Here is a 24,274-nt window from a genome sequence, read left to right as displayed (position 1 = left end):
GCATTGTGGAATGTGCACAATTATTTATTGGTAATTTCATTATATTGACATCTAGAGCTGGATCTAGATCTTGACAGGTCATAGAAGACAGATTAGAGACTGATCATATAAGCACAGGAAGATGGTCATAGAAAACAGATTAGAGACTGGTCATATAAGCACAGGAAGATGGTCATAGAAAAAGATTAGAGACTGGTCATGTAGCACAGAAAGCTGGTCATAGAAAAAGATTAGAGACTGGTCATGTAGCACAGAAAGCTGGTCATAGAAAAAGATTAGAGACTGATCAAAGAAGACAGAAAAGAGGCTGCTCATAGAATTCAGAATGAAGGCTGGTCATAGAAAATCGTATAAAGAAAGCTGGTCATAAAAGACAGAATAGATACTGGACATATAAGACAGAATAGAGGCTAGTTATAAAAAAATAATAATAGAGAGAAGACTAGAGACTTGTCATAAAAAAAAACAGAATAGAGGTTGCTCGTACAAGAAAGAGTAAGTTTGGTCAAAGAAAACAGACAGGCGAATTTCTAAACTTACTTTCAGTAATTTGTCTTTTTATTCGCCTTACTACTTTATTACATTCTTTGACTGGATCTGAAACAAAAGTTTCTAAACGATAACCAATTAATGTAACAAACATTTTCGTTTGGGTTTAGAAAAAAAATATAATAAAGAAGATGTGTGAAGCACAAACTCATGGGCGGCCTCTGTGGCTGCTAATGTAGTACTTTAAGTCCGTCTAGTAAGTCAGTTATTTGTTAAAGCTTCTTGGTGCAAAATCTTGATTAGTTTAAAGTAATCGACCCACGGCGTAGCATACGCCGTTATTTTGCAGGGCCGGACTTAGGCCACTATGTGACCGCAGTGTGCCCCACACTTTCAAAGGACCCGCGCTAATTCTAGTTGTAAATTAATAAATTAAACCATTTTATAACAAAAAATAAGAAAAAGTCATGGAAATATCTTGAAATTATTAAAATCTTTTAAAAGCTCAAAAACTTAATTGCAGAAATAAGAGAGGGATCTTTCCTTTACTTCTTCTTCTCGTCCAAACTCTTGAGGGAACAAGAGAATTATATATATAGATAGGTATGCATAAAATATAAAAACTTAATTGAAAATAAAGCACACTTGACACATGGTTAATTTTTTTTTTGCATCAATCCCACCCACTCCCCCGACCCTAAGCTCTCAAGTTAGGGGGGGGTCCAATTTTTTTTTTTAGAAATATGTTTCTTTACATACTTAGTTACATATCTATATGAGAAAAGCTACTTTTTGGTATTCTAACCAATCTTTATATTATGTCGTTCTCCTTCAGGTTTGTTGGCCGATTCGGTGATGTGAGAGAAAGGGGGGGGGGGGGGGGCGATATGATCTACTGCCTTCCCGTACCCAAACCCTTTGATTAGGGAGGTGGTCCAATATTTATGTTGAAATCATAGTTTGCTGTGAAAATCAGTTAAATTTATCTATATTATTTTTATACTTTGTCGTTCCTCTCTGGTATTTTGGCCGATTCGACGGAGGTGGTGGTGGTGGTGTGTGTGTGTGTGGGGGGGGGGGTGATTACATCTACTGATTAAAATTAATTTCTCGTAAATAACAATTTTTTAAATATTATTTTTCGAAGATATTTTTTATTCGGCGGCGACTCTTAATGCCTTAATCTAAATCTGTAGAGTATTTTTTTTCTTTTCCAAGCATTTAGGCGAGAAATTGGCGGAACAAATCGCTCCGCCTGCCTACAAAAATCAATGTCTACCAGGCGGTGGTTCTTTCAACACTTCTATATGGCTCTGAGACATGGACACTATACAGAAAGCTACTAAGACTTCTTTAAGCGCTTCCACAAAAGATGCTTGCTCTCCGCGGGATACACATTTGAGACCAAAAGAAAATCTGCTGCCGAGGACAAACGCAGACGGCGAAAAGAAAATCTAAATCGACCACCTGCGGACAATCGTCATGCTTGCCCTGGATGTGGCAAAATATGTAGGTCACAGCTGGGGCACGGGAAATACTGAACTTCTCACTTATCTTCGTACTCGAAGACAAGCCTTATTAATACTATTTTTGTTATTATTATTATTTTTATTTTTCATAAATGGACCTTTATTTAAATTTTCGAAAAAGTGTAGGGGCCTATACATATATATATGGCGGGGGGGGGGGGGGGGGGGGAACAGGTAACTACTCTGTATTCACTCGTCACTAAATAGCAGGGCTGGACTTAACCACTGTGGGTCCCTGTGCGAAATGGATTTCGCGGGGCCAAGTTTGGGTAGGGATACGGATAATTGGTGAAAATTAAGAGTTTGTATTAGAAAATAAGTTCGTCTTTGCACTTTATTCATTCTTTACTACGTACAGAATTACTTTACGAGCCTTGCGTAAGCGAAGTCATACAGTATATCATAAAAATTCTATTTCTATATAGATCACGCTCAACAGCAAGAATTACCAAATATTTCAATCTATCTACGAGAATGGTTGACCTCAAGTAATTCTTCATTAGTTTGAGGCGCATGAAGCTTCTTTCACCAGATTCCACAATTACGGGTATTGCATAATGGCGTTTCTTTATCGCGCGAATGATTGGCGTTTCCATATTGAATGACACACCAAAATGACAAATTTTGTCTCTATTTTTCAGGAGATTTGTATGAGCTTTCAAAAGATTTTAATAATTTCGGAGAATTCCAGGACTTTTTCTTTTATTTTGCAATTTCAGGAGATTTCCAGGAGCTCCTGATAAATAAGGAAATCTGTTATAAGTTATAAAATGGTTTAATATAATAATTTACACCTAGAATTTTGCGCGGGTCCAATAAAAGTGCGGGGCCCACTCGGGTCACATAGGTTGCAGTGACCTAAGGCTGGCCCTGCAAAATAGAGGCGTATGCTACGCCGTGGGTCGACTAGTATACTGATAATGTAGCTATTGTGACTCTGATATTCATCTATCTGCTGCTTTGCTTACAAAAAGTTAAGCTTAAATATTAGTCAAAGCGAAACTAAAATACTACTTTAGAATACTAATACTGCAATTCACGAAACCATTAATGATTCCATCATATCCAAAGATAAAGATGTTCTACTGGTTGAAGACATTATAAAAGAAACGGGTACTATTTCACGGCTTCAGAAAAGAGTTTTGGACAATACCTTGCTGACTAACAATATCGAAGCTTAAGTCTACCGGACCTACTCTGCTTTACGGAAGTGAAACATTGGTCAACCTACCTATGGCAGGAAAAAAAAAAGAAATAGCTTCCGTCTCCGATGCCTAAGGCGGATCTTCAAAATCAAGTGGCAAAATAAAAGAGCCTATAAGGAAGTGCTGCAAAGAGCAGGGTGCCAGGACCTCCGCCTTGGCTGGCTAGGTCACGTTCACAAGACATTCTGTTTTAGTAGCGCAGCACGTTGCTTAGGGAGGAGACTGTCTCTTGAGACGTAAAATGACACAGATATATGTGTATATGTATATATGAGAGAGAGAGAGAGAGAAAGAGAGAGAGAGAGAGAGAAAGAGAGCGAAAGAGAGTGTTTGTGTGTGTGTGTATGTGTGTTTTTACTTCATGGATTAATTTGTCCGAACCTTTTTCAGCCTTCAGCTGAATTCATAATTTTCCAAGCAACACATAGAAACCAAGAAACTTTGTAACCACAGCCACCCCCACCCCCCACACCAACGACAACACAAAGAGCCCCCCCCCCCCTCTTTTTTTATCTTCAATGGAACGGAACACCTTATAACGCTCCTCACACACACTTACACACAGTTTGCATAGAAACCTTAAAGAAAAAAAAAACAAATTCGCTTCGTACTACAACACCCCCCACCAAAAAAAAAACAAATTCGCTTCGCACTACAACACCCCCCCACCAAAAAAAAAATATTCGCTTCGTACTACAACAACCCCTTCCAAAAAGAAACATTAATTTCATACCGCAACACAAAACACAAACTTTTCATTCCAAATATTCTAGTAGTCTCTAAAGAAGAAGTACATTTGATTTTCTTCTCCAGTGAAACCACCCTGACAGCGACAATCATTTCCACAATTTAGTCTCAAGTCCACTTTTCCACACGCGCTCTTTCTTTTTTTAATGTTTTTAGCTTATATATCGACAGGGCCTGAGGAGGGTTGGAGGCAGTTGGGGCTAGTGCTCTGGGTAATGCACAAGAAAGGGGACCCCACAATATAAATATTTTTTTCACAATTATATTAATTTTGACGGTATATGTTCACTTGTTATTTTCAATTTTGTATTTATTTTTTTTATGACAATAGTTTAAATTTTAGGGTTGGCAAAAATGTCGTGATTAAGAAGTGTCCGCGTGTAACGTCCTTGTAGAATATATAAATACAGATATAAATACTTTTTACAAACTCAAAATTCATTATTAAAACGTGATTTTAAAAAAAAACAAAGCTTATCTAAGAGGAAGAACTCTGCATCTACAACTATATCTCTAAATCATGTAGATGTTATTTCCCTTATTTGATATACAACACAAATAATGAATTCAATTGTTAATTTTTGAATTGATTCATGTTTTGTTAGGTACAATGTAAAAAAAAAAACTTGCTCCGCGAATGGGTATGGGATAAATAACGAGCACTATTATTTAAGGGGACACAACCCTACATATTTAGCCATATTTTTGAATACTGAAGGGTTAATTTCCCTTGTTAGTATCAAATAAAATAATTAATTACCTGTAATTAATTGACTAATTGGTTATGTCTTTTCTATGTATAAATAATTGTTTAAGGTTTCAACTTAATCCGAGAATGGATGGGGGAGAAATAACGTGTACAAAATTTTTTTTACCAGACAGACAGATAAACAGACAGAGTTGAAATAAGCTTTGTAAAGAAAAAAACAAGAATGTTTGAGACACCAAATCTTGGAAAATAAATGCACCAAAATAGTATCACTTTGCAAGGCTTGACGTGTCGTAAATAGTACTTGAATCACAGTTTAACCAACACTATCCTTAAGACTACAGTATACACGTAAAAGGTTCACACTATTCTACTATGAAAAATTTTTCGCTTCCCATTATTACAGAAAAGCAGTGACATGGCTAGGAATTCGCCATCATTAGGGGGTCCGTGGGGGGCTTGGCCTCTTTGGGGCCCCTGAATTTTGCGTAACATTTAGTATTTAATTTAAAAAACACTCATTTGGGCCCCCCCTCTATCCCCCACCCTAGGTACGCCTCTGCCTAAAAGAAAGAAAATAGTAAAGTTCCCCTTACAGACGTTGCGATCTAGATTCTATAGGACAGATGGTGTAAAGTGATCTGTTTCTTTGGCCCACGGTTAACGAGGGTGTTATATGGTCAGTATAACGAATAATCGCCTTTACTTTTTATCAACTGCTGCCAGAGCTGGGTGCCTTAAAGATCCCTAAATTAAAAATCCCAGTCTTCACCAGGATTCGAGCCCGGGACCCACGGTTCGGAAGCCAAGCGCTTTTTCACTCAGTCAGTTCGCCTCCTAATATAGGTCTATGCTTTTTAGACCCTACTTTATGTTCAAATAAATTGTGATGGGCAATGGTCGGATCCCAATGGGGCCGGATTTGATCCAAACAGGATATGGATTTGATCTAATTGGCTCATAATCCGGCTAGTAAACGGAACGGATAGGATTTAATCAGATTCAATAGGATAGGATAGGGTCTAAACCAAATAGAATCGAATCTGCTTTCGGATTGTCTAAAGAAATGATTAGTATTGGGATCGAACCTACGACTTTCGCACTATTAGCTCGACACTTCGCTGCAGCTTAGGAAATTTCTATACTCCTGCCTAACCAACTTTTAACCTCTTCCCATGAAAAGAGAGGAAGGTAATGGTGGGAAGAGAACAAAAAAGAGGCACACTTCAAAATAGCAGTAACTATAATAAATGACGAATTTCAATATTTGCTCAAAGAATTCTTTTTATTCAAACATGTTTCAGGAAAAATCGGATTTTAAAAAATAGAATCTAAAACATTTTAGAAGCATCTTATGGGCTTCAAATAAGGCGAAAATTAATTCAAATGTTACAGAGATTTAAATATTAGGTAGAATTACAGACCCAATCTTTTCTAATATTAAACATATAGCATTATAATATTAACACTCCGTGTTTGTTGTTGGTATCTTATTTCTGTACATCAATTTTCGTTTGTTTTATTTTTAATCTTAAGTATAAAAAAAAAACAATTTAGGTAGGCGTTACAAAAGCTAAATAATGATAAAACTATGTTATATTTAAAAAAAAATGTATTCTATTACCATATTCAAATATTTTTTTATTCCGGTAATTTAAAATCTGTATAAACACTTCATTTATTAAATTTATAAATCATGATTCTAAAAAAAATCATTAATATTATGCAATAAACATTCCTTCACGAAAGAAATCTGTTTGTTCCAGCTTCATAGAGAATTTAACAAACGAATTTTACTAGGGCCAAAAAAAAAAAGAAACTCTTGGAAACAGTTAAAACTAAAACATTGGGCAGAAAATCACAAAATATTGAAGCCATTGCCTCACACTGAATTCCAGCACAGTTCTCAACATGACGGAGATAGGACAGATTTACATTTGACTGCATAACATGTTATGGTCTAAACAAAGTATGCCGTGTTTCTCTCCACTCAGAATGAATAGCTTCCTACAAGACTCCTGACGCTACCACCATAGTCACAAAAGTGTGAAGACACAGGAGAAGTAACGGATCTGATAAGTAAAGAGTATAGATTAAAAAAAGAGTAAAAATAAAAAAAAAATACTTTAAAAAAAAAAGAAGCTTATCTAAGGGCGGGGGCGCGGTGGGATCAAGCGCTTGGCTTCCTAACCGGGGGTCCCGTGTTCGAATCCTGGTGAAGACAGGGATTTTTTACTTTCGGGATCTTTAGGGCGCCTCTGATTCCACCCAGCCCTAATATTAGAAAAGATTGGGTCTGTAATTCTAATGGATACCTGACATTAGTTAGCGAAAAGTAAAGGCAGTTCGTCGTTGTGCTGGCCACATGACACCCTGCTCGTTAACCGTTGGCCAAAGAAACACATGACACTCATCATCTGTCCCATAGATCGCAATGTCTAAAAGGGAAACTTTAACTCTTTCTTTAGTATCTAAGGGCAAGAAACCGTTTTGCAGCCATGCATCTCAATACTGTACGATTTTTTGCCCTTTTCGATACCAAAATAAATACATTAATTACTACCACTTCAACGATTGATTGGCTAAGTATTTTTTTTTTTACAGATTCCTATTTCGTACGGAACAATGAATAATTGTGCAAAGCTTCAACTTGATCTAAGAAAGAACGTATTCCAAATGTGTGTCAGACAGACAAACAGACAGACAGACAGAGTGAGTTGATATAAGCTTTGTAAACAAAACAACAAAATAGGCCTAATAAAATGTCAATCTAGGGCCTAGGCACTGCGTTTAAAAAAGATGTTCTTCATGTCCATCTTGAAGTGAAACAATAAACCAGACAGACAGAGCAGACGGACAGATAGATAGATTAATTGATTGAATGGTTGAAAGATTGATTTATTTTATAATTGATCTTTATGATTGATGAATTGACCAAAAAAAATATTTTGATAGATTTTTTAAATGATTTTAAGTTATAATAATTAATTGCTGGAACAACTGTATTTTTTTAGTGTTGAAATAAGAACGTGTTATCAAATAATACAAATGCCTCTAATAGGCACATGACATTAGTTGGGGAAAAGTAAAGAAGGTTAGTCGTTGTGCTGGCCACATGACACCCTCGTTAACCGGGGGCCACAGAAACAGATGACCTTTACATAATCTGCCCTACAGACCACAAGGTCTGAAAGGGGAACTTTACTTTTTTACAAATGTGTAGAGCGGGGGGAAGGGGGGGCAACAATTTTCTTATGAGGCCCGCATTGGAAAAAAAACTTAAAGAATGAGGTGTCGAATATATATTTATATAGGCTATATAAAGTATATACTTACAACTTAGAAAATACACTAGCTCACTCTCTTAATTTACATATATACTATATTATTCTATTGCTTACACTCCCAATTGAGGAATAACAACAAGAGTTAGAAATTTCTGAACTAATTTTACGAAATTTTGTGACTACTGTATACGTTTATTTACGTCATAACATTTCAATAGTACATTTGTACTTAATGTGAAGTATTGAACTGTTTACACTCGTGCATAATATTCCAGAACTGTGGGAAAACTAGTTAACTGCTTTCAAATATTACAGTCAGTTAGTATCGACCTGTTCTTACATTTGTTTATATTCAGACAATAAAAAAAAATGCTTGTTTACAGATGTATGCAGGGCCAAATTTAAGAGCAGGCAGGGGGAATCCACAAGAAAGGGGCCTCAAAAAAAGAAAAATATATCGGAATTTCGACAGGTCAGATACTTTAAAGTATTTTTTTTTTATTTTTTAAAGTTAACACTTTAAATCTTACGCCGTGTGGCAACTATATGGTGAGTATGAAGTGTCTGCTTGAAGTTGTAGCATGCTCGGAATATGTGAATACCGGATTTACGGCAATGCGTCTACCTAGGGCCTTACCCTCCACAACCTCAAACATATACACTTTATTTTAAACTAAAATAGGCATATTATATATTTTAGAAAAGGAAAGTGAGATTACAATGGAGAGGAATAGATTTCTTTCTAATAAAATATGGCATGCGTTTAGATAAACGTATTTTATTTTTCATAAGTTGTTCTTTATTATTTCGAACGATGGTAAGTGCTTTCACAAAAGTATTGCCTTCATATACGTAAATCCGACCCAGGGTATATGTGAATCCAAATAATGTGAAAGTTTAGCAGCAAAGTTTTTTTTAAGTGTGGAAATGCAGCTTCGGACACACATAAAACTCCAGCGGAAGAACTGAATGGAACTTCTCTTTCAGGTAATAATTTGCTTGAAGATATATCCTCTAGAGTTGAATCAGTTTCTGCACTAAATGGTGTCTTAAAATTTGCTTTAAAATTCCACAATCAAGCTATCCAACCATTTCATTAGAAACAGTTTCACCTTTCAACAAAGGAAAATGACACTTGCCTGGAGAAATTGGAAAACTTTGAAAACATGCACATTGATTTCGTGTGCAAGCGAGCCATCGTGGTATATGGGGTAAAAACATGAAATATTGTCTCCCACTCTTCGTTAGAAAATTCACAGTCAATGTTCTTCACAGTCAATGTTCTTCAAGGAACAATGTCTTCCTTGAGCTCCCACATACTTCTCAATACCATGCCCATGGTAAGCCAGCGGACACTACTGTGGTACCAGAAAATCGGAATGTTTTGTTTCCAAATAGTGGAGTACTTCTTGGAACTGCACGTGGTTAAGTCCCCTTAGCTCTGATACGTTTGATCTCTGGTATATTTAGTACAATTACAAGTTTAATATTCAATGCAGCTTTGCGCAAACTTTACCGCTCAGAGTTTATAGTTAGGATATTGTTCTTTCATTTATTTAAAAAAATCTGCTGTTCTCAGTCAAAGCAATTGATCCATCAGTTGTTACCCTTGCCATCGTGTTCCAAGCCAATCCAATACTCTTCTTTCAACACAGTTCTTCGTAGCATTGAATAAATACTGGCCTAAGTTTGTACCTTCGACTGAATGTTTCGAAATATTGCCAATATGAATAATCTTCGTTTACTTTAAATTTTTTTAGAATGACATGTTGAAATAATGTTTCTTTAGCATCTTCACCATAAGTGCTAAGAATTGAAGTCTCTTTCATTTATATAGATATTTAATATTCTTTATTTTAAATATATTTGCATTTGTTATACGCATAACCTGTGGGTACACCTGATATCTGTTGGTGTCCGTGGGCATCATAAAACATATGTGGCCCGCGGGCATTGCTTTGCCCACCCTGGTCTACAGGATGTATTTAGTCTAAAAACTATTCACTAGGCTAAATAATCACAAAACTAAAGTGCTATTTGGGAAGCGCAAAAGGGACACAACTCGATGAAAGTACGTACCAGATATTTTCATGCACTTTTTCAACGACTTAGATTTCATTAGCATACATCATAATGTACACACACACACACACACACAGAATGTACACACACACACACACAATGTACACACACACACAGAATGTACACACACACACACAGAATGTACACACACACAGAGAATGCACACACACACACACACACAATGTGCACACACACATACACACAGAATGCACACACACATACACACACACACACAATGTACACACAATAATTTTAAATGATTGCAGACTTTCTGAAACGTTTTCCGTGATAGAACATCTTTCATTATTATTATTATTATTATTATTATTATTATTATAGCTTTTATATAGCGCTACTTTCATGCTTTTAGTATGCTCAGAGCTCTTTTTGGTCCAATCTCATTTGTTGACCAGTTGGGGAGGGGGGTATCTAGGAGTTGGTTTTCCGTGCTGCCTTTAGGCGCCCAGTAAACACAACTCTGCCTGAGTCGAGTGTCGAACCTCGAGCCCCCTTCTAGGTAGCCAAGCCAAGCCAAGTTCAAGCGCACTTGGCCTCTTGACTCTAACTTTCTAACTGAAAGGTTTAACCTGTCAAATAATGGGCGGCAGGATTTTTTTCAAAAAGAGGGGGTTTGGGTGGATTCCCCGTCACCGCCATATATATATATATATATAAATGTACGTACGTACGTACGTATGTATGTATGTATGTATGTATGTATGTATGTATGTGTGTGTGTCTGTGTGTGTGTGTCTGTGTGTGTGTGTAGACACACATAATTAATCTTAATTACATTTCAACCCTTTATTTTTTTGGAAGACGTTTATTGTATACGAGATTAGTTATTCTTAGAGTTAGTTGAAATCTCCACAGGGGTGTCCGCCAAGCACTTTTTCCCAATGTTTACAACAAAAGAAAGGAAATTGTCTGAGGTATCTACACTGCATTATCCTGCTATTCAAACATTTTAGTTTAAAATCCAAATCTGCTATTTACTGCATTTTATTAATGGAGCCCAGCGATTGGTCGAAATATGTAACCTCCTCTTGGCTACGCTCATGGAATTGGGTGACTAGTTTGCTTTAGATTTTCTATCGGAAAAGGAAGTTTTATCGTCACAACCATCTGTTGGTGGATTTTTAAACTAAAACAATGTCTGTAATTTTTTTTTAAAGAAACTCAAAACTCCCTTATTTACGCTCTTAGAAATGTGTGACTATAGTTTGCTTTAATACAATCTTGAACATGGGGTTTTTAATTTTTAACCTCAAAACTCTCTGTAAAGTGGGGGGGGGGGGTATTAATACGCAATGTAGCACATCAGCGTTATTGGCCCTAAATGATATTTTTCTTATTTGTTGGTATTGATATACATACAAGAACGGCCTCTAATTCATTGCGTATAAGCGGTCTTAAGTTTTTGTTTTTTTTTCTATTTTCATATTGGCTTCGTCTGGAGCCTCCCAATACACAAGGCCGCCCCTGAACCTAAATGTAAAGACTAATTTATATTATATTATAATGTAGAAAGGCCATACCTATATGTTGAATGATAAAAGGGGATACTGTCGTAGAACCTGAGAAATGAATATAAAGCAAAACATTTCAGTAAAAGAAAAATTGTCTCTGTTTGATTAAGTAGTGAGATGTTTGAAGTAGTGAGATGTTTTATGTAGCGGGATAAATGCAAGATGTTTAATGTAGTTTGATGTAGTGAGATGTTTGATGTAGTTAGATGTTTTATGTAGCGAGATAAATGCAAGATGTTTAATGTAGTTTGATGTAGTGAGATGTTTGATGTAGTGAGATGTTTGAAATAGTGAGATGTTTTATGTAGCGGGATCAATGCAAGATGTTTAATGTAGTTTGATGTAGTGAGATGTTTGATGTAGTGAGATGTTTGAAGTAGTGAGATGTTTTATGTAGCGGGATAAATGCAAGATGTTTAATGTAGTTTGATGTAGTGAGATGTTTAATATAGCCAGATGTTTGATGTAATTGCAAGATGTTTAATGTAGCGAGAAGTTTGATGTAGCGAGAAGTTTGATGTAGCGAGAAGTTTGATGTAGCAAGATGATTTATCTAGTGAGATGATTGATGTAGTGAGATGATTGATGTAGTGAGATGTTTTATGTAGTGAGATGATTGTAGTGAGATGATTGATGTAGTGAGATGTTTAATGTAGTGAGATGTTTGATGTAGTATGATGATTGATGTAGTGAGATGTTTAATGTAGTGAGATGATTGATGTAGTGAGATGATTGATGTAGTGAGATTATTGATCTAGTGAGATGATTGATGTAGTGAGATGCTTGATGTAGTGAGATGATTGATGTAGCCGAGATGGTTAATGTATTGATATGTTTAATGTAGTGAGATGGTTGATGTAGTGAGATGTTTAATATAGCCAGATGTTTCATGTATTGAGAGGTTTAATGTAGCGAGAAGTTTCATGTAGCGAGAAGTTTGATGTAGCAAGATGATTTATCTAGTGAGATGATTGATGTAGTGAGATGATTGATGTAGTGAGATGTTTTATGTAGTGAGATGATTGTAGTGAGATGATTGATGTAGTGAGATGTTTAATGTAGTGAGATGTTTAATGTAGTGAGATGTTTGATGTAGTATGATGATTGATGTAGTGAGATGTTTAATGTAGTGAGATGATTGATGTAGTGAGATGATTGATGTAGTGAGATTATTGATCTAGTGAGATGATTGATGTAGTGAGATGCTTGATGTAGTGAGATGATTGATGTAGCCGAGATGGTTAATGTATTGATATGTTTAATGTAGTGAGATGGTTGATGTAGTGAGATGTTTAATATAGCCAGAAGTTTGATGTAGCGAGATGGTTGATGTAGTGAGTTGTTTAATGTAGTGAGATGTTTGATGTATTGAGATGTTTGATATAGTGAGATGTTTGATGTAGTGAGATTTTTGATGTAGTGAGATATTTAATGTAGTACACTTTTACAAGTGCAAGATTCATCATCACCGCGGCCTTCTCGTGACCGACTAGTGCTCAATGGGCTCACCAGCTTCGTCTCCCACTTTCTTATTTGTTAGTATGACGCCGTTACAGTGGGGTTTAAACAATGAAGTAGCCGATATTCAAGCCTTCTTAAGCTATTATAGAAGGAGAATGACCGTGATTGTAACGCTGATGATGTTGATGATGAGGATGATGATAAGGATGAATAGGATGACTCAGATGATGATAAGGATGAATAGGATGACTCAGATGATGATATAAATGATAATGAAGAGAATGGCCATAAAGAATGGTAGCGCTGATGGCGATGATCACTTTGGAGGATGAGGAGAGGGTTATTGGTAATGGTGATGACAAGGGCAATGATAATGAGGAGGATGATACGGATGGTGATGGTGGATATAATGATAATTGTGATGATGTTGATGATGGGTGCTGAGGTGCATGATGAAGAGGAGAATTATTATGAAAATGATCATTGGGATAAGTATAGTGAGGATGATGATGATGATGATGCTGATGATAATGATGATGATGATGAGGGGAAGATGAGGAGGAAGGTGATGAGAAGCAGGAGGAGTTGGATAACGATGGTGATGCCGACGGTGATTTAAAGAAGAGGCGTAGGATGGTGATGGTGTTTATTATGATTATGATGACGATGGTGAAAATAATGGAGATGATAGTGGTGGTGGTGATATTGCTAAACATAGGGATCAGTGGCGTCACTAAGGGGAGGCAGGGGGTGCGGACCGCACCGGGTGACACCCGTTGGGGGGGGGGGATGACACCCGTTAGGGGGGGGTGACACCCAAGTGAAAAAATGCAGTTTAAATAACTAACAAATAATGGCTAAATGTTGGAACATGTTATTCACAATTAATAAATATTAATAAATATATCTATGTACATTTTATTTTTTAAGTTTCGGCTAAACATTTTTTTTTATTAAATTCTATCAAAATGCCAAAACATTACATCATACAATATATCACAAACAAAAGATGAAGGCTTACTTTCAGCTGTATACCAGCTGCATTAACACTGCTTTGATTTTTTTTTTAATATTTTGATCGAATTTATTTTATAGAGTTTGAGTTTGAGTTTTGAGTTTAGGCACATCGGCACAATTTTATAGAAATTAATAAAGTAGTTGCTACTAATACAACATGCCAACCAATAATCACTGTTTATCAAATGGCGACATTCTTTAGGCATAAAATATTACAAAAAATCTCGCATGCCATTAATGTGAATTCCACAAAATTGGAAAGTAACTAAGTGGCAATTGAAATGTCTAAAGACGATGATATAATTTCAGACCGTATAAGAAGCTCTAGCCAAGATGAAGGAAATGGTTCAATAATATTTTAGGGCATGTGTCTAATTCGCATGATTTATGAAGGATCCAGAGCTTAAGAAAAAAAAAAACACCAGTTGTCGAAAGAATGCTTCTATAAAAGGCTTAATAAATGGAATGAATTAGTCAATTAATAGTAAAAATTGTATTATTTTCTTTCAACTATCGTAATTCAATTCTATAGAAATGAAATAGAGATGGTTTAATTAATTTAATAGGTGGTGGAAATAAAGTCTAAAATTTAAATATTTAAAGACATTTGGATTGAAAATAAAGGCATCCGGCTACAAATACAAATAACAACGAACTCGTTGCTATGCTTGACTGAAAGAAAATGGAAGGATAGAGTGCACAGATAGCCTTAACAAAAGCGGAATAATTTTCATTTTGTGATTTGTGACCATACTAACGACGTGTCTTAATAGAATAAAGAATTTCCTTGATAAGATGGACATGTAAACCATAAATGAAAGTGCATCTATTTTGTTGAAACGTTTATGGACGTATTAGCAAACAACGTTTAGGTCAGAATGACTGTAAGAACCTTTGTATTTTGTTTGACAGCACACCTGACATAGCACACACTGATCAGATTCAGAAGCTATAATATTTTATGGGAGTATAAAGCTGCTGAGATGAGCTTAATATCTTAAAATGTTTAGAAAAAGGCGAACTTCAATGTATATGTCCAGCTCAGGGATATGAAAATGAAGATTCTATGTCTGGAACTACGGAGGAGTACAGAACATTTTAAGAAGCATCAGAAAAGCTATTCAATAGATGTGTATCACTTAATTTAAGTGGTCAACATTCTTATTAAAAATTCTTCTTGCCTAAAATTTTTGTTGTACTATTGAAAGAATATTTTCGTTTTGAGATTATAGCCACTAGGTGCGCAGCTTAAAATCTGTTGAAAGATGTCTTTTATTTGATCATCTTTGCTTTATTTTTATTTTATTTTTTTGAGAAGATGTACTAGAAAGCCGAAGTACCTCTAAACTTTTGACAAATACATTTTCTTTACTAAAAGCATAAGACATTAGCTCAAAATGTTATTGAATAGGCTCCTTAAAAAAACAACAACTTGCGATTCAATAGAAAAAAAAATAAAAACAAGAAGAAAATGTCACGCAAGACCATCATTAAGGGCCGGACTCACTGTTTAGTAGCAAGCTCCCCTTTCAAACTTTGCGGTCTATGGGGCAGATGATGTAAAGATGATCTGATTCTGTGACTTACGGTTAACAAGGTTGTCATGTGGCCAGCACAACGACCAAGCGCGTTTACTTTTCCTCAACTAATGTCAGGTACTCAGTGGCGCCTAAAGATCCCAAAAATAAAAATCCAACTTTCACAAGGATTCGAACCCGGGACCCCCGGTTTGGAAGCCAAGCGCTTTACCAATCAGACTCTGATCGTTTGTTAATGCTGATATTCTACCTTCTAGTCAAACTAGAAGCAATCACTGATGTAGCAGATAAACCAAAAAGTCTTTATTTCAACAACTGACGAAGTTTTGTAGATTTAGTTTTTCAAAAGTATTAGTGTATTGCATGATTCTCCAAATGACATACCATGATTGTGAAGAGCTCTAAAGGCAGCGAAATTTTTCTTGAAGAAACTAAAAATTGACAGTGCACGATTCATATGTCACTAAGACCTTAAAGAATATCTCTGAATCGTTTAACTATTTCTTACCATCTGCGTAGATGTGACGTGATGTGAAATATTTAAAAAAAATAGATAAAAGTTATGTGTGATATTTGAGATTGATTATAACTTTTATTGAAAAGTTTTCTAGTTTGAAAAAAAAATGTAATTTAGTTAAGCTCGCATTGTTGCGAAATTGAACTATTGATTGGCTACATTGAAATAAAGGGATTACTAAAATAGAATCGACACTCCTTTTATAGGTATTTAACAATTAGTTAATGTTGGTAATAATAAAGTATATGTATTATGGCTTAACGAAAAATTCTAATTTGGGATGGGGGGGTGACACCCTGAGCTGACCGCACCGGGTGACACCTCTTCTAGTGACGCCACTGATAGGGATGATAATGATAATCATGACCAAGTGAATGACAAAAATGATGATGATGTGAATGACGAAGATGATGACGACGCGAATGACGACGATGATGTTGATGATCGAAGCGCCATAGAAAAGAGAAGACATACCTGACCATGTGGATTTACTTTTTTCTCCAAAGGCCAAACATTGAGCTTTACTATCTGAGAGAAAAAAAATGATTCTTTAGAAGTAGAAACTTTATGAAACAAAGTTAAATAAACTTCTATATCTATAGGTATATATCGAGGCTCTTTTCAGTACTTTTGTAGATGGCCTGGGCAGTAATTTTGTGTAGGCCATGGGTAATTTTTGTGTGGGCCATGGGTAATATTTGTGTAGGCTATGGGTAATATTTGTGTAGGGCCATGGGTAATATTTGTGTAGGCCATGGGTAATATTTGTGTAGGCCATGGGTAATATTTGTGTAAGGGACCAAGAGCAGTATTTTTTGTTGAGTCTCTGGGCAGTACTTTTGCAGAGGCTATAGACAGTATTTTTTGTTGAGTCTCTGGGCAGTACTTTTGCAGAGGCTATAGACAGTATTTTTTGTTGAGTCTCTGGGCAGTACTTTTGCAGAGGCTATAGACAGTATTTTTTGTTGAGTTTCTGGGCAGTACTTTTGCAGAGGCTATAGACAGTATTTTTGTTGAGTCTCTGAGCAGTACTTTTGCAGAGGCTATAGACAGTATTTTTGTTGAGTCTCTGAGCAGTACTTTTGCAGAGGCTATAGACAGTATTTTTGTTGAGTCTCTGAGCAGTACTTTTGCAGAGGCTATAGACAGTATTTTTGTTGAGTCTCTGAGCAGTACTTTTGCAGAAGCTATAGACAGTATTTTTGTTGAGTCTCTGAGCAGTACTTTTGCAGAGGCTATAGACAGTATTTTTGTTGAGTCTCTGAGCAGTACTTTTGCAGAGGCTATAGACAGTATTTTTGTTGAGTCTCTGAGCAGTACTTTTGCAGAGGCTATAGACAGTATTTTTCAGGATGACCACACCCCAAAAACTTGAGTAAATGCTATATTCTTTAAAAATTTGATCACTTGTAGACCTCAAAGTTAATCAGTCAAGGGTGTCTCGAGTAAACATTTGGATCGAATGTGAAGTTCTCTTTGCGACTAAGGGCAGCATGGAAACCTTCTGGTAAATTCCTCTACCGCCCAACTCATTCACAAAATAATTTTAATAACAGTGCACTGAACACGAAAGCTGCTCTTTACAAAAGAAATTTCAAAGAAAAAATAGTACGCATGGTTATTTTTTAAAGTTTTCAATAGTTTTGTTTGTGGAGGACGCCTTTGAGAGTTAGTCATTGTTCCGTTTCCAATGCAATAAATTCGACCTCGTGTTGCAATTCCATTCTACCAAATTACAAAATAATTAAAACAAAAATAACCCTTACCATATCCCCGCAACGCTCATCAAAAATTAATCCCAATACCAAACCCGACAACGCTTATCATAAGTCGTAATCCCAATACCAAACCCGACAACGCTTATCATAAGTCTTAATCCCAATACCAAACCCGACAACGCTTGTCATAAGTCTTAATCCCAATACCAAACCCGACAACGCTTATCATAAGTCTTAATCCCAATACCAAACCCCCCACAACGCTAATCCTGTTAAGTCTTAATCCCAATACCAAACCCGACAACGCTTATCATAAGTCTTAATCCCAATACCAAACCCCACAACGCTAATCCTGTTAAGTCTTAATCCCCAGCAATATCAAACAACACACACATATAATCCCTCCTCTCAAAAACAAAAACAAAAAAAAAAAAAACAAGGTTACAAAGAGAGTTTGTGTGGAAACACAAACTCAAAATCGGCCCCCACAGTGGTCCACCCAGGCAGGTAAAAAGGCAGATTTCAATATTTTCAGAAAGAATAGGTAAATGACAGAGAAGAATGGAGAAAGAAGGTTGACAGATCTTGTTACAGATCTTGTGTGGTGTCCCAACAGTCCAGCAGACTAAGGAATAGGTGAAAGTGGAAGTATAGTCGGATGTGAAAGAGGCCTAAGTTAAGTAAAATATTGATTATGTAATTGATGTAATTGTTTTGTAAAAAGGGTTAATCTCTTATTCAAAGCCTCAAGAAAAAAAAATTCCATAAAAAAATTACTTTGATAATATGCTCATGGCGACCGCTGCAGTTAATGCGACAATATAAAAAACTACGTATTAATAAATGTATTAAATTATGTTTCACTTATATGCATGCTAAATAGATTTTTTCTCTTTAAAAAAAAAGGAAAATTTTTTTTTGTAAATGTTTGTTAGTATGACAGAATGTGTTTAACTTAGCAATACAATTGTAAAAAAAAAATATTTAACCAAAAAGCTAAAACAGCTAACATAAATGTGTTGAAAATATGGTAAATAATTATCTCTCTTACTAAATAGCCTCCCGTGTTTGTTACTATTAGTAGTGAATAGTTGTAAAATGGTGTATTTTTATTTTAAAAAACTGCAAGCATAGTTGATTTATAAAATTAAATTTTTCGTTTTCAGAAAAGAAAGAAAGTTGCATCGGCATCTTTCTCCATTCTTTTCTGTCATTTGTCTTTGATAGAATTTCGTTCTGATGTTCTTTCTGAAAATATAGAGACCTGCCTTTTTACCTGCTGGGTGGACCACTTCGGGGGGCCGATTTTGAGTTTGTGTTTCCAAACACAAACTCACTTTGTAACCTTATTTTGATATTTTCTAAGCTTAGCATTATTTTTGACCAATGTCTCACAAGGGCTGTATAAACATTAGGAGAACACACGTCGCCTTACCTCAAGAAGACATTAAGAACAGACATCAAATAGAGAGTGAGAGGCACAAATAGAGAGTGAGAGGCACAAATAGAGAGTGAGAGGCACAAATAGAGAGTGAGAGGCACAAATAGAGAGTGAGAGTCACAAATAGAGAGTGAGAGGCATAAATAGAGAGTGAGAGGCGCAAATAGAGAGTGAGAGGCACAAATAGAGAGTGAGAGGCACAAATAGAGAGTGAGAGGCACAAATAGAGAGTGAGAGGCACAAATAGAGAGTGAGAGGCATGACAAACGAATATTCGCAATTTATTACAGAAACATTTTTGAAAACACTTTTTAAAAAATCATTAAAAGTTTTAAAATCACTAAAATTTGTCTTTCTACAATTATTTTGGTGTGTGACGTTGTGTATCGGAAAATGCGGGTACTTCAAATGAGCTAGTCCTAAAAAAACAATACGCAGATCTTGGGTAAAAGACTGTAAATGTGTAGTTTCAAACGCTTGTTTCAGGTCTTTTCTTTTTATAACCTCTATCGGGTTTGATCCAAACTCCCCGTATTTTTGTTCAGAATGACTAATTCTAGATTTAATCCAAGAAACGCTTGAACTTGGCTTGGTTACCAATGAAGCCAGTGAGAGCCCATGGGAAGCAGGTGTGCCGACACAGAAGCCAAGACGGCAGGATGGACATGGACCCAACTGAGGAGGATTGCCCAGAACAGAGGCCGATAGCGAAGCACTGTTGCGCCCTATGCGGGCTGCGTGGTCGAGAGGCTAAGTACGCTTGAACTTGGCTTGGCTACCAATGAAGCCAGTGAGATCCCATGGGAAGCAGGTGTGCCGACACAGAAGCCAAGACGTCAGGGTGGACATAGACCCAACTGAGGAGGATTATCCAGTGTCAAGAGCGGGGGTCGTGTAAGATGTGAGATTGTGTGAGTGTTTGTTTATTTTATTAGTTGTGAATGGTGAAGTGTTTTAGCACGGGGTTTTCAAGGGGGGACAATAATGTTTCCTGTGGTCAGTCTAGCTGTAGGAGAGCTGACCTGGTCTGAGTAGGGTGTTGTTGATTGTTGTATGTTGTATTGAGAGATATTATTTCGGCATTGTGTAAACTGATATTCTGGGGTAATACTATGTCGTGGCAATGATGGCACATGTTAATTGAATCTAGTCTAAGCGCCCTGTAGTATTCAATTTAAGTAAATTTAGTACTTTTAGTTATTGAAGATTATGTATTCAAAATTATATGTGTAACCTATACTCCTTCGATGAGTGTGTTGTATAATACTTGTACGTTTAAGGATCAGCATTGGAGACTCATACCCTTAGTATATCGAGCTATTTGTCTATAGCAAGAACTAACCAAAGTTCGTTACATCAGAACAGAGTCCAATAGCGAAGTACTTTTGCGGCCCTATGCTCCACTGGGAGAACAATGGATAAAGTCAATAAAGCCAAAGTTAACTCATTCTCTCCTGATTAACGATACCATCGTTGATTTGACCTTGTTAAATTAAATTAATCTCTGGTTTTATAAACTATAATTTGTGTTATATATAAAGAGCTTGCATTGCCGTGCATTCTCCTATAATTCTATACCGAAAGTAATGTTATTGAAGTTTAATCATAACAGGATAGAATGTACAACATGTGAATAATGAATAATTCTGTCAGAATGTGGAAAAAATAATTACGGAGATAAAGAGTTGAATTAACACTGTTACCGAAGATATTATCCGGGAGGTTCCATGTCCCAACCTTCTTCTGTATGGGCGTTAGGACGTCCATATCGAACTCCATATTATAGTAAGAGACGGTGTACATGTAAAACCTGTCGGTGATGTCTACGACCTTGACTATGCTGACCCTTAAGATTTTAACGCTGTTCTGAAACTCTACACCGCAGACGCAATCGGAGACGATGAGTTTGGCGGTCTTGCAATTATCGGGGTTGTCTGTGTTGACGGTAACGGTGCATACCTGGATCAGAAAAGAGAAACGCCCAAAATGGTGGACATCAGCCATACAGAATAGGGCCGTTAAAATATTGAGCCATAAAGTAGTCAGACAAAACAAACGCCAAAAAAATGGTGGACATCAGCCATACAGAGTAGGGCCGTTAAAATATTGAGCCATAAAATAGTCAGACAAAACAAACGCCAAAAAAATGGTGGACATCAGCCATACAGAGTAGGGCCGTTAAAATATTGAGCCATAAAGTAGTCAGACAAAAACAAACGCCAAAAAAAAATAGTGGACATCAGCCATACAGAGTAGGGCCGTTAAAATATTGAGCCATAAAGTAGTCAGACAAAAACAAACGCCAAAAAAATGGCGGACATCAGCCATACAGAGTAGGGCCGTTAAAATATTGAGCCATAAAATAGTCAGACAAAAACAAACGCCAAAAAAAAAATGGTGGACATCAGCCATACAGAGTAGGGCCGTTAAAATATTGAGCCATAAAGTAGTCAGACAAAAGCAAACGCCAAAAAATGGTGGACATCAGCCATACAGAGTAGGGCCGTTAAAATATTGAGCCATAAAGTAGTCAGACAAAAACAAACGCCAAAAAAATGGTGGACATCAGCCATACAGAGTAGGGCCGTTAAAATATTGAGCCATAAAGTAGTCAGACAAAAGAGACGTCAAAATGTTGGGAATTATAAGTGCAGTGTGGTTAGTACTAAGAAATTTAAAAAAAATAAAAATATATCAAGTAGAGAAAAAGCTCTTTTTTTTTTTTTTTTGTACTCTAAAACGTGAGATAACTGCAGTGGCGTAGCTAGGCGTGGGGGAGGAGGGGCCCTTCAATGAGTGTTTTTTTTACATTAAATATTAAATATTACGCAACATGCAGGGGCCCCAAAGAGTTCAAGCCCCCAGGGCCCCCAAATGATGGAAGATTCCTAGCTACGACCCTATATAACATTAATGTCAAATAAAAGGGAAATAAAAAAAGAAAAATAACGTAGAGGAAATACATTTCAAAATGTTAAGTTTAAAGATATAAAAAAAAAGGCTAAGATTAAAGAAAAAAAATACACATAAAAATATCTAAGGGAAAGAACTCCAAAATTACAACTACTTTTCAATAATGTAAAAGTTATTTCCATTTGATCGATATCCATCAAAATAATTAATGACCAATAATTACTTGACTAACTGGTTTAATTTTTTTTTTTTTTATTGATGCATCTTTTTGTTAAGTACAATAAATAATTCTCTACAATTTTAACTTGATCTGCGAATATGTTTTGGAGAAATTATTTAATTCCTATATTTCAACTTCCCTTGTTGTTATCAAACAAAATAATGAATTGCCAGGAATAAATTGACTAATGGGTGAATTTCTTTTTTTTTATTGCATCAAGTTGCGATCCTTTAGCGCATTTTTCAGCGACACCGCGTATGTCTCATCTTCACTGTCAAAATGCAAAACCACATCGCCTATGACAAATAGATCTTTTGTCGCTATGTGACTGTCAAGGAGGTCTTGACATTCTGGATAACATTTTTTGGGTGGAAAGACATGCTCCAATTTGATTCCCATTTCTATAATTCATCTCATTGATATTGATAGGATTATAGCGTATAGAGAAAGCTAAAAGCATGAAATAGAGCTAAGCAAAACAATTGGTACAAATATTTCTAATCCCACAGATCGATGACAAATTTAATTGCATGGCTGATCCAAACTAATTGATACAGCTACGCTGTAAGTTTTGTTTTTTCTTGTTAAAGTATTATTAATATTTTCATGATTTAATTTAACTTTTATCTATTGAGATATGACTATATTTTTAAAATCTCAATATAGCCAGGTAGTTTATTCTTTCTAAAAGTCTAGAGTAGTCTAAACTATTTCATACAACTCCTCTTGACATAAGTATTTTTTTAATTTTCTTGTTAGTGATAGTACTATTGTGAAAGAGTTGACTTACAGTAACAGGCCTGCTGGTATTTGTTGCTCGCGTGACCCTGATCTCCTTGTATAGGAGCCAATCAAATCTCTTCAGTTGAAACGTGGTCACCAGTTGAAAACTATCAACGCCTGATACTAAGCCGAATAGACAAGATTTGATTGTGCCAGCGGGTACTCCCGATTGAAAATTTACATATGGCAATTCGGTCTCTGAAAGAACAAGCACAAATGGTATCAAATAATGTCAAAAAAAAAAGCGACAGTTTTGGGTGTTCAAGATAAACAAGATGTCAAGGACGCTAAAGTAAACGTTGCAAACACAAGAGCCTATAATAAATTACATGTAATTCTGCAGTGTTTAAAAAGTGCACAAGAAACATCATTTAAGTTTTTAACTTCATATTTCAACGTCACTTCCTTTATTTTGTACAGCGGTACACCAAAAAAAAAGGCTTGCTATTTGTAGGTTTCAGTCAAATCTTCCATAAATAAAATAACAATACACCCTAGTGAGATAGCCTTATAAACTCTGACACTTTTCGGGACCTTATTGTGGCCTTGTTTTTTCTTGTTTTTTTATTTTCTTTCTTCTACTTGGGTGTTTCTTTTATTATGTTGGAGGGTTAAAATGACTAATCCAATATCAAATATCAATATGCGCTTTTATTTTCCGCTTTCCGAATAGTTCTTTTGATCTTATTAGTGTAATTTTTGTTGTTGTTTTATATATACATTTATATATATTGGTATTTTCGGACCATAAAAATGTGTATTTTTCATTCTGTTGTGTCCAAACTTAAGGCATTATTGATTGAAGGGTTTAATAAATGAATGCTCAGGAACTTTTTGCGCATTGTCTTCTAAGTCTAGATCTAAATATTTATCATTAGAATATTAAAAGTTGTTTTTTAGATCTATGCATTCGCTTCATCAGGATCGGGGAGAAATAGGAAGGGGGCGGGAATAAAATTTGTTTTTGAATCAAACAGTCATCATTTTTTTAAGAGAAAATCTATCGCTAAAAAAGTTGCGTAAAGAATGTATTGTCTTTTTTAAATTGGCATTTTCAGTGGCGTAGCTAGGGTGGGTGTGGGGGGGGGG

At 35.9% G+C, this 24,274-nt stretch overlaps 1 protein-coding gene across 2 annotated transcripts in view; it reads right to left on the bottom strand.

The window, feature by feature from the left end:
- LOC106055148 (uncharacterized) overlaps nucleotides 1-24,274 on the bottom strand; it is an 80,594-nt gene that overhangs the window by 33,809 nt on the left and 22,511 nt on the right. For both annotated transcript variants that reach the window (XM_056011057.1, XM_056011058.1), the window contains 5 exons: nucleotides 23,193-23,383; nucleotides 20,973-21,228; nucleotides 16,585-16,638; nucleotides 11,587-11,625; nucleotides 541-597 (listed from right to left, as the gene is read on the bottom strand). In XM_056011057.1, coding sequence (XP_055867032.1) covers nucleotides 541-597; nucleotides 11,587-11,625; nucleotides 16,585-16,638; nucleotides 20,973-21,228; nucleotides 23,193-23,383 — 597 coding nt within the window. The remainder of the gene's footprint in view (nucleotides 1-540; nucleotides 598-11,586; nucleotides 11,626-16,584; nucleotides 16,639-20,972; nucleotides 21,229-23,192; nucleotides 23,384-24,274) is intronic.

The sequence above is a fragment of the Biomphalaria glabrata genome, chromosome 14 (genome assembly GCF_947242115.1).
Source record: "Biomphalaria glabrata chromosome 14, xgBioGlab47.1, whole genome shotgun sequence".
NCBI classification, from domain to species: domain Eukaryota; kingdom Metazoa; phylum Mollusca; class Gastropoda; family Planorbidae; genus Biomphalaria; species Biomphalaria glabrata.
This window is presented reverse-complemented; position numbering and strand designations above follow the sequence as displayed.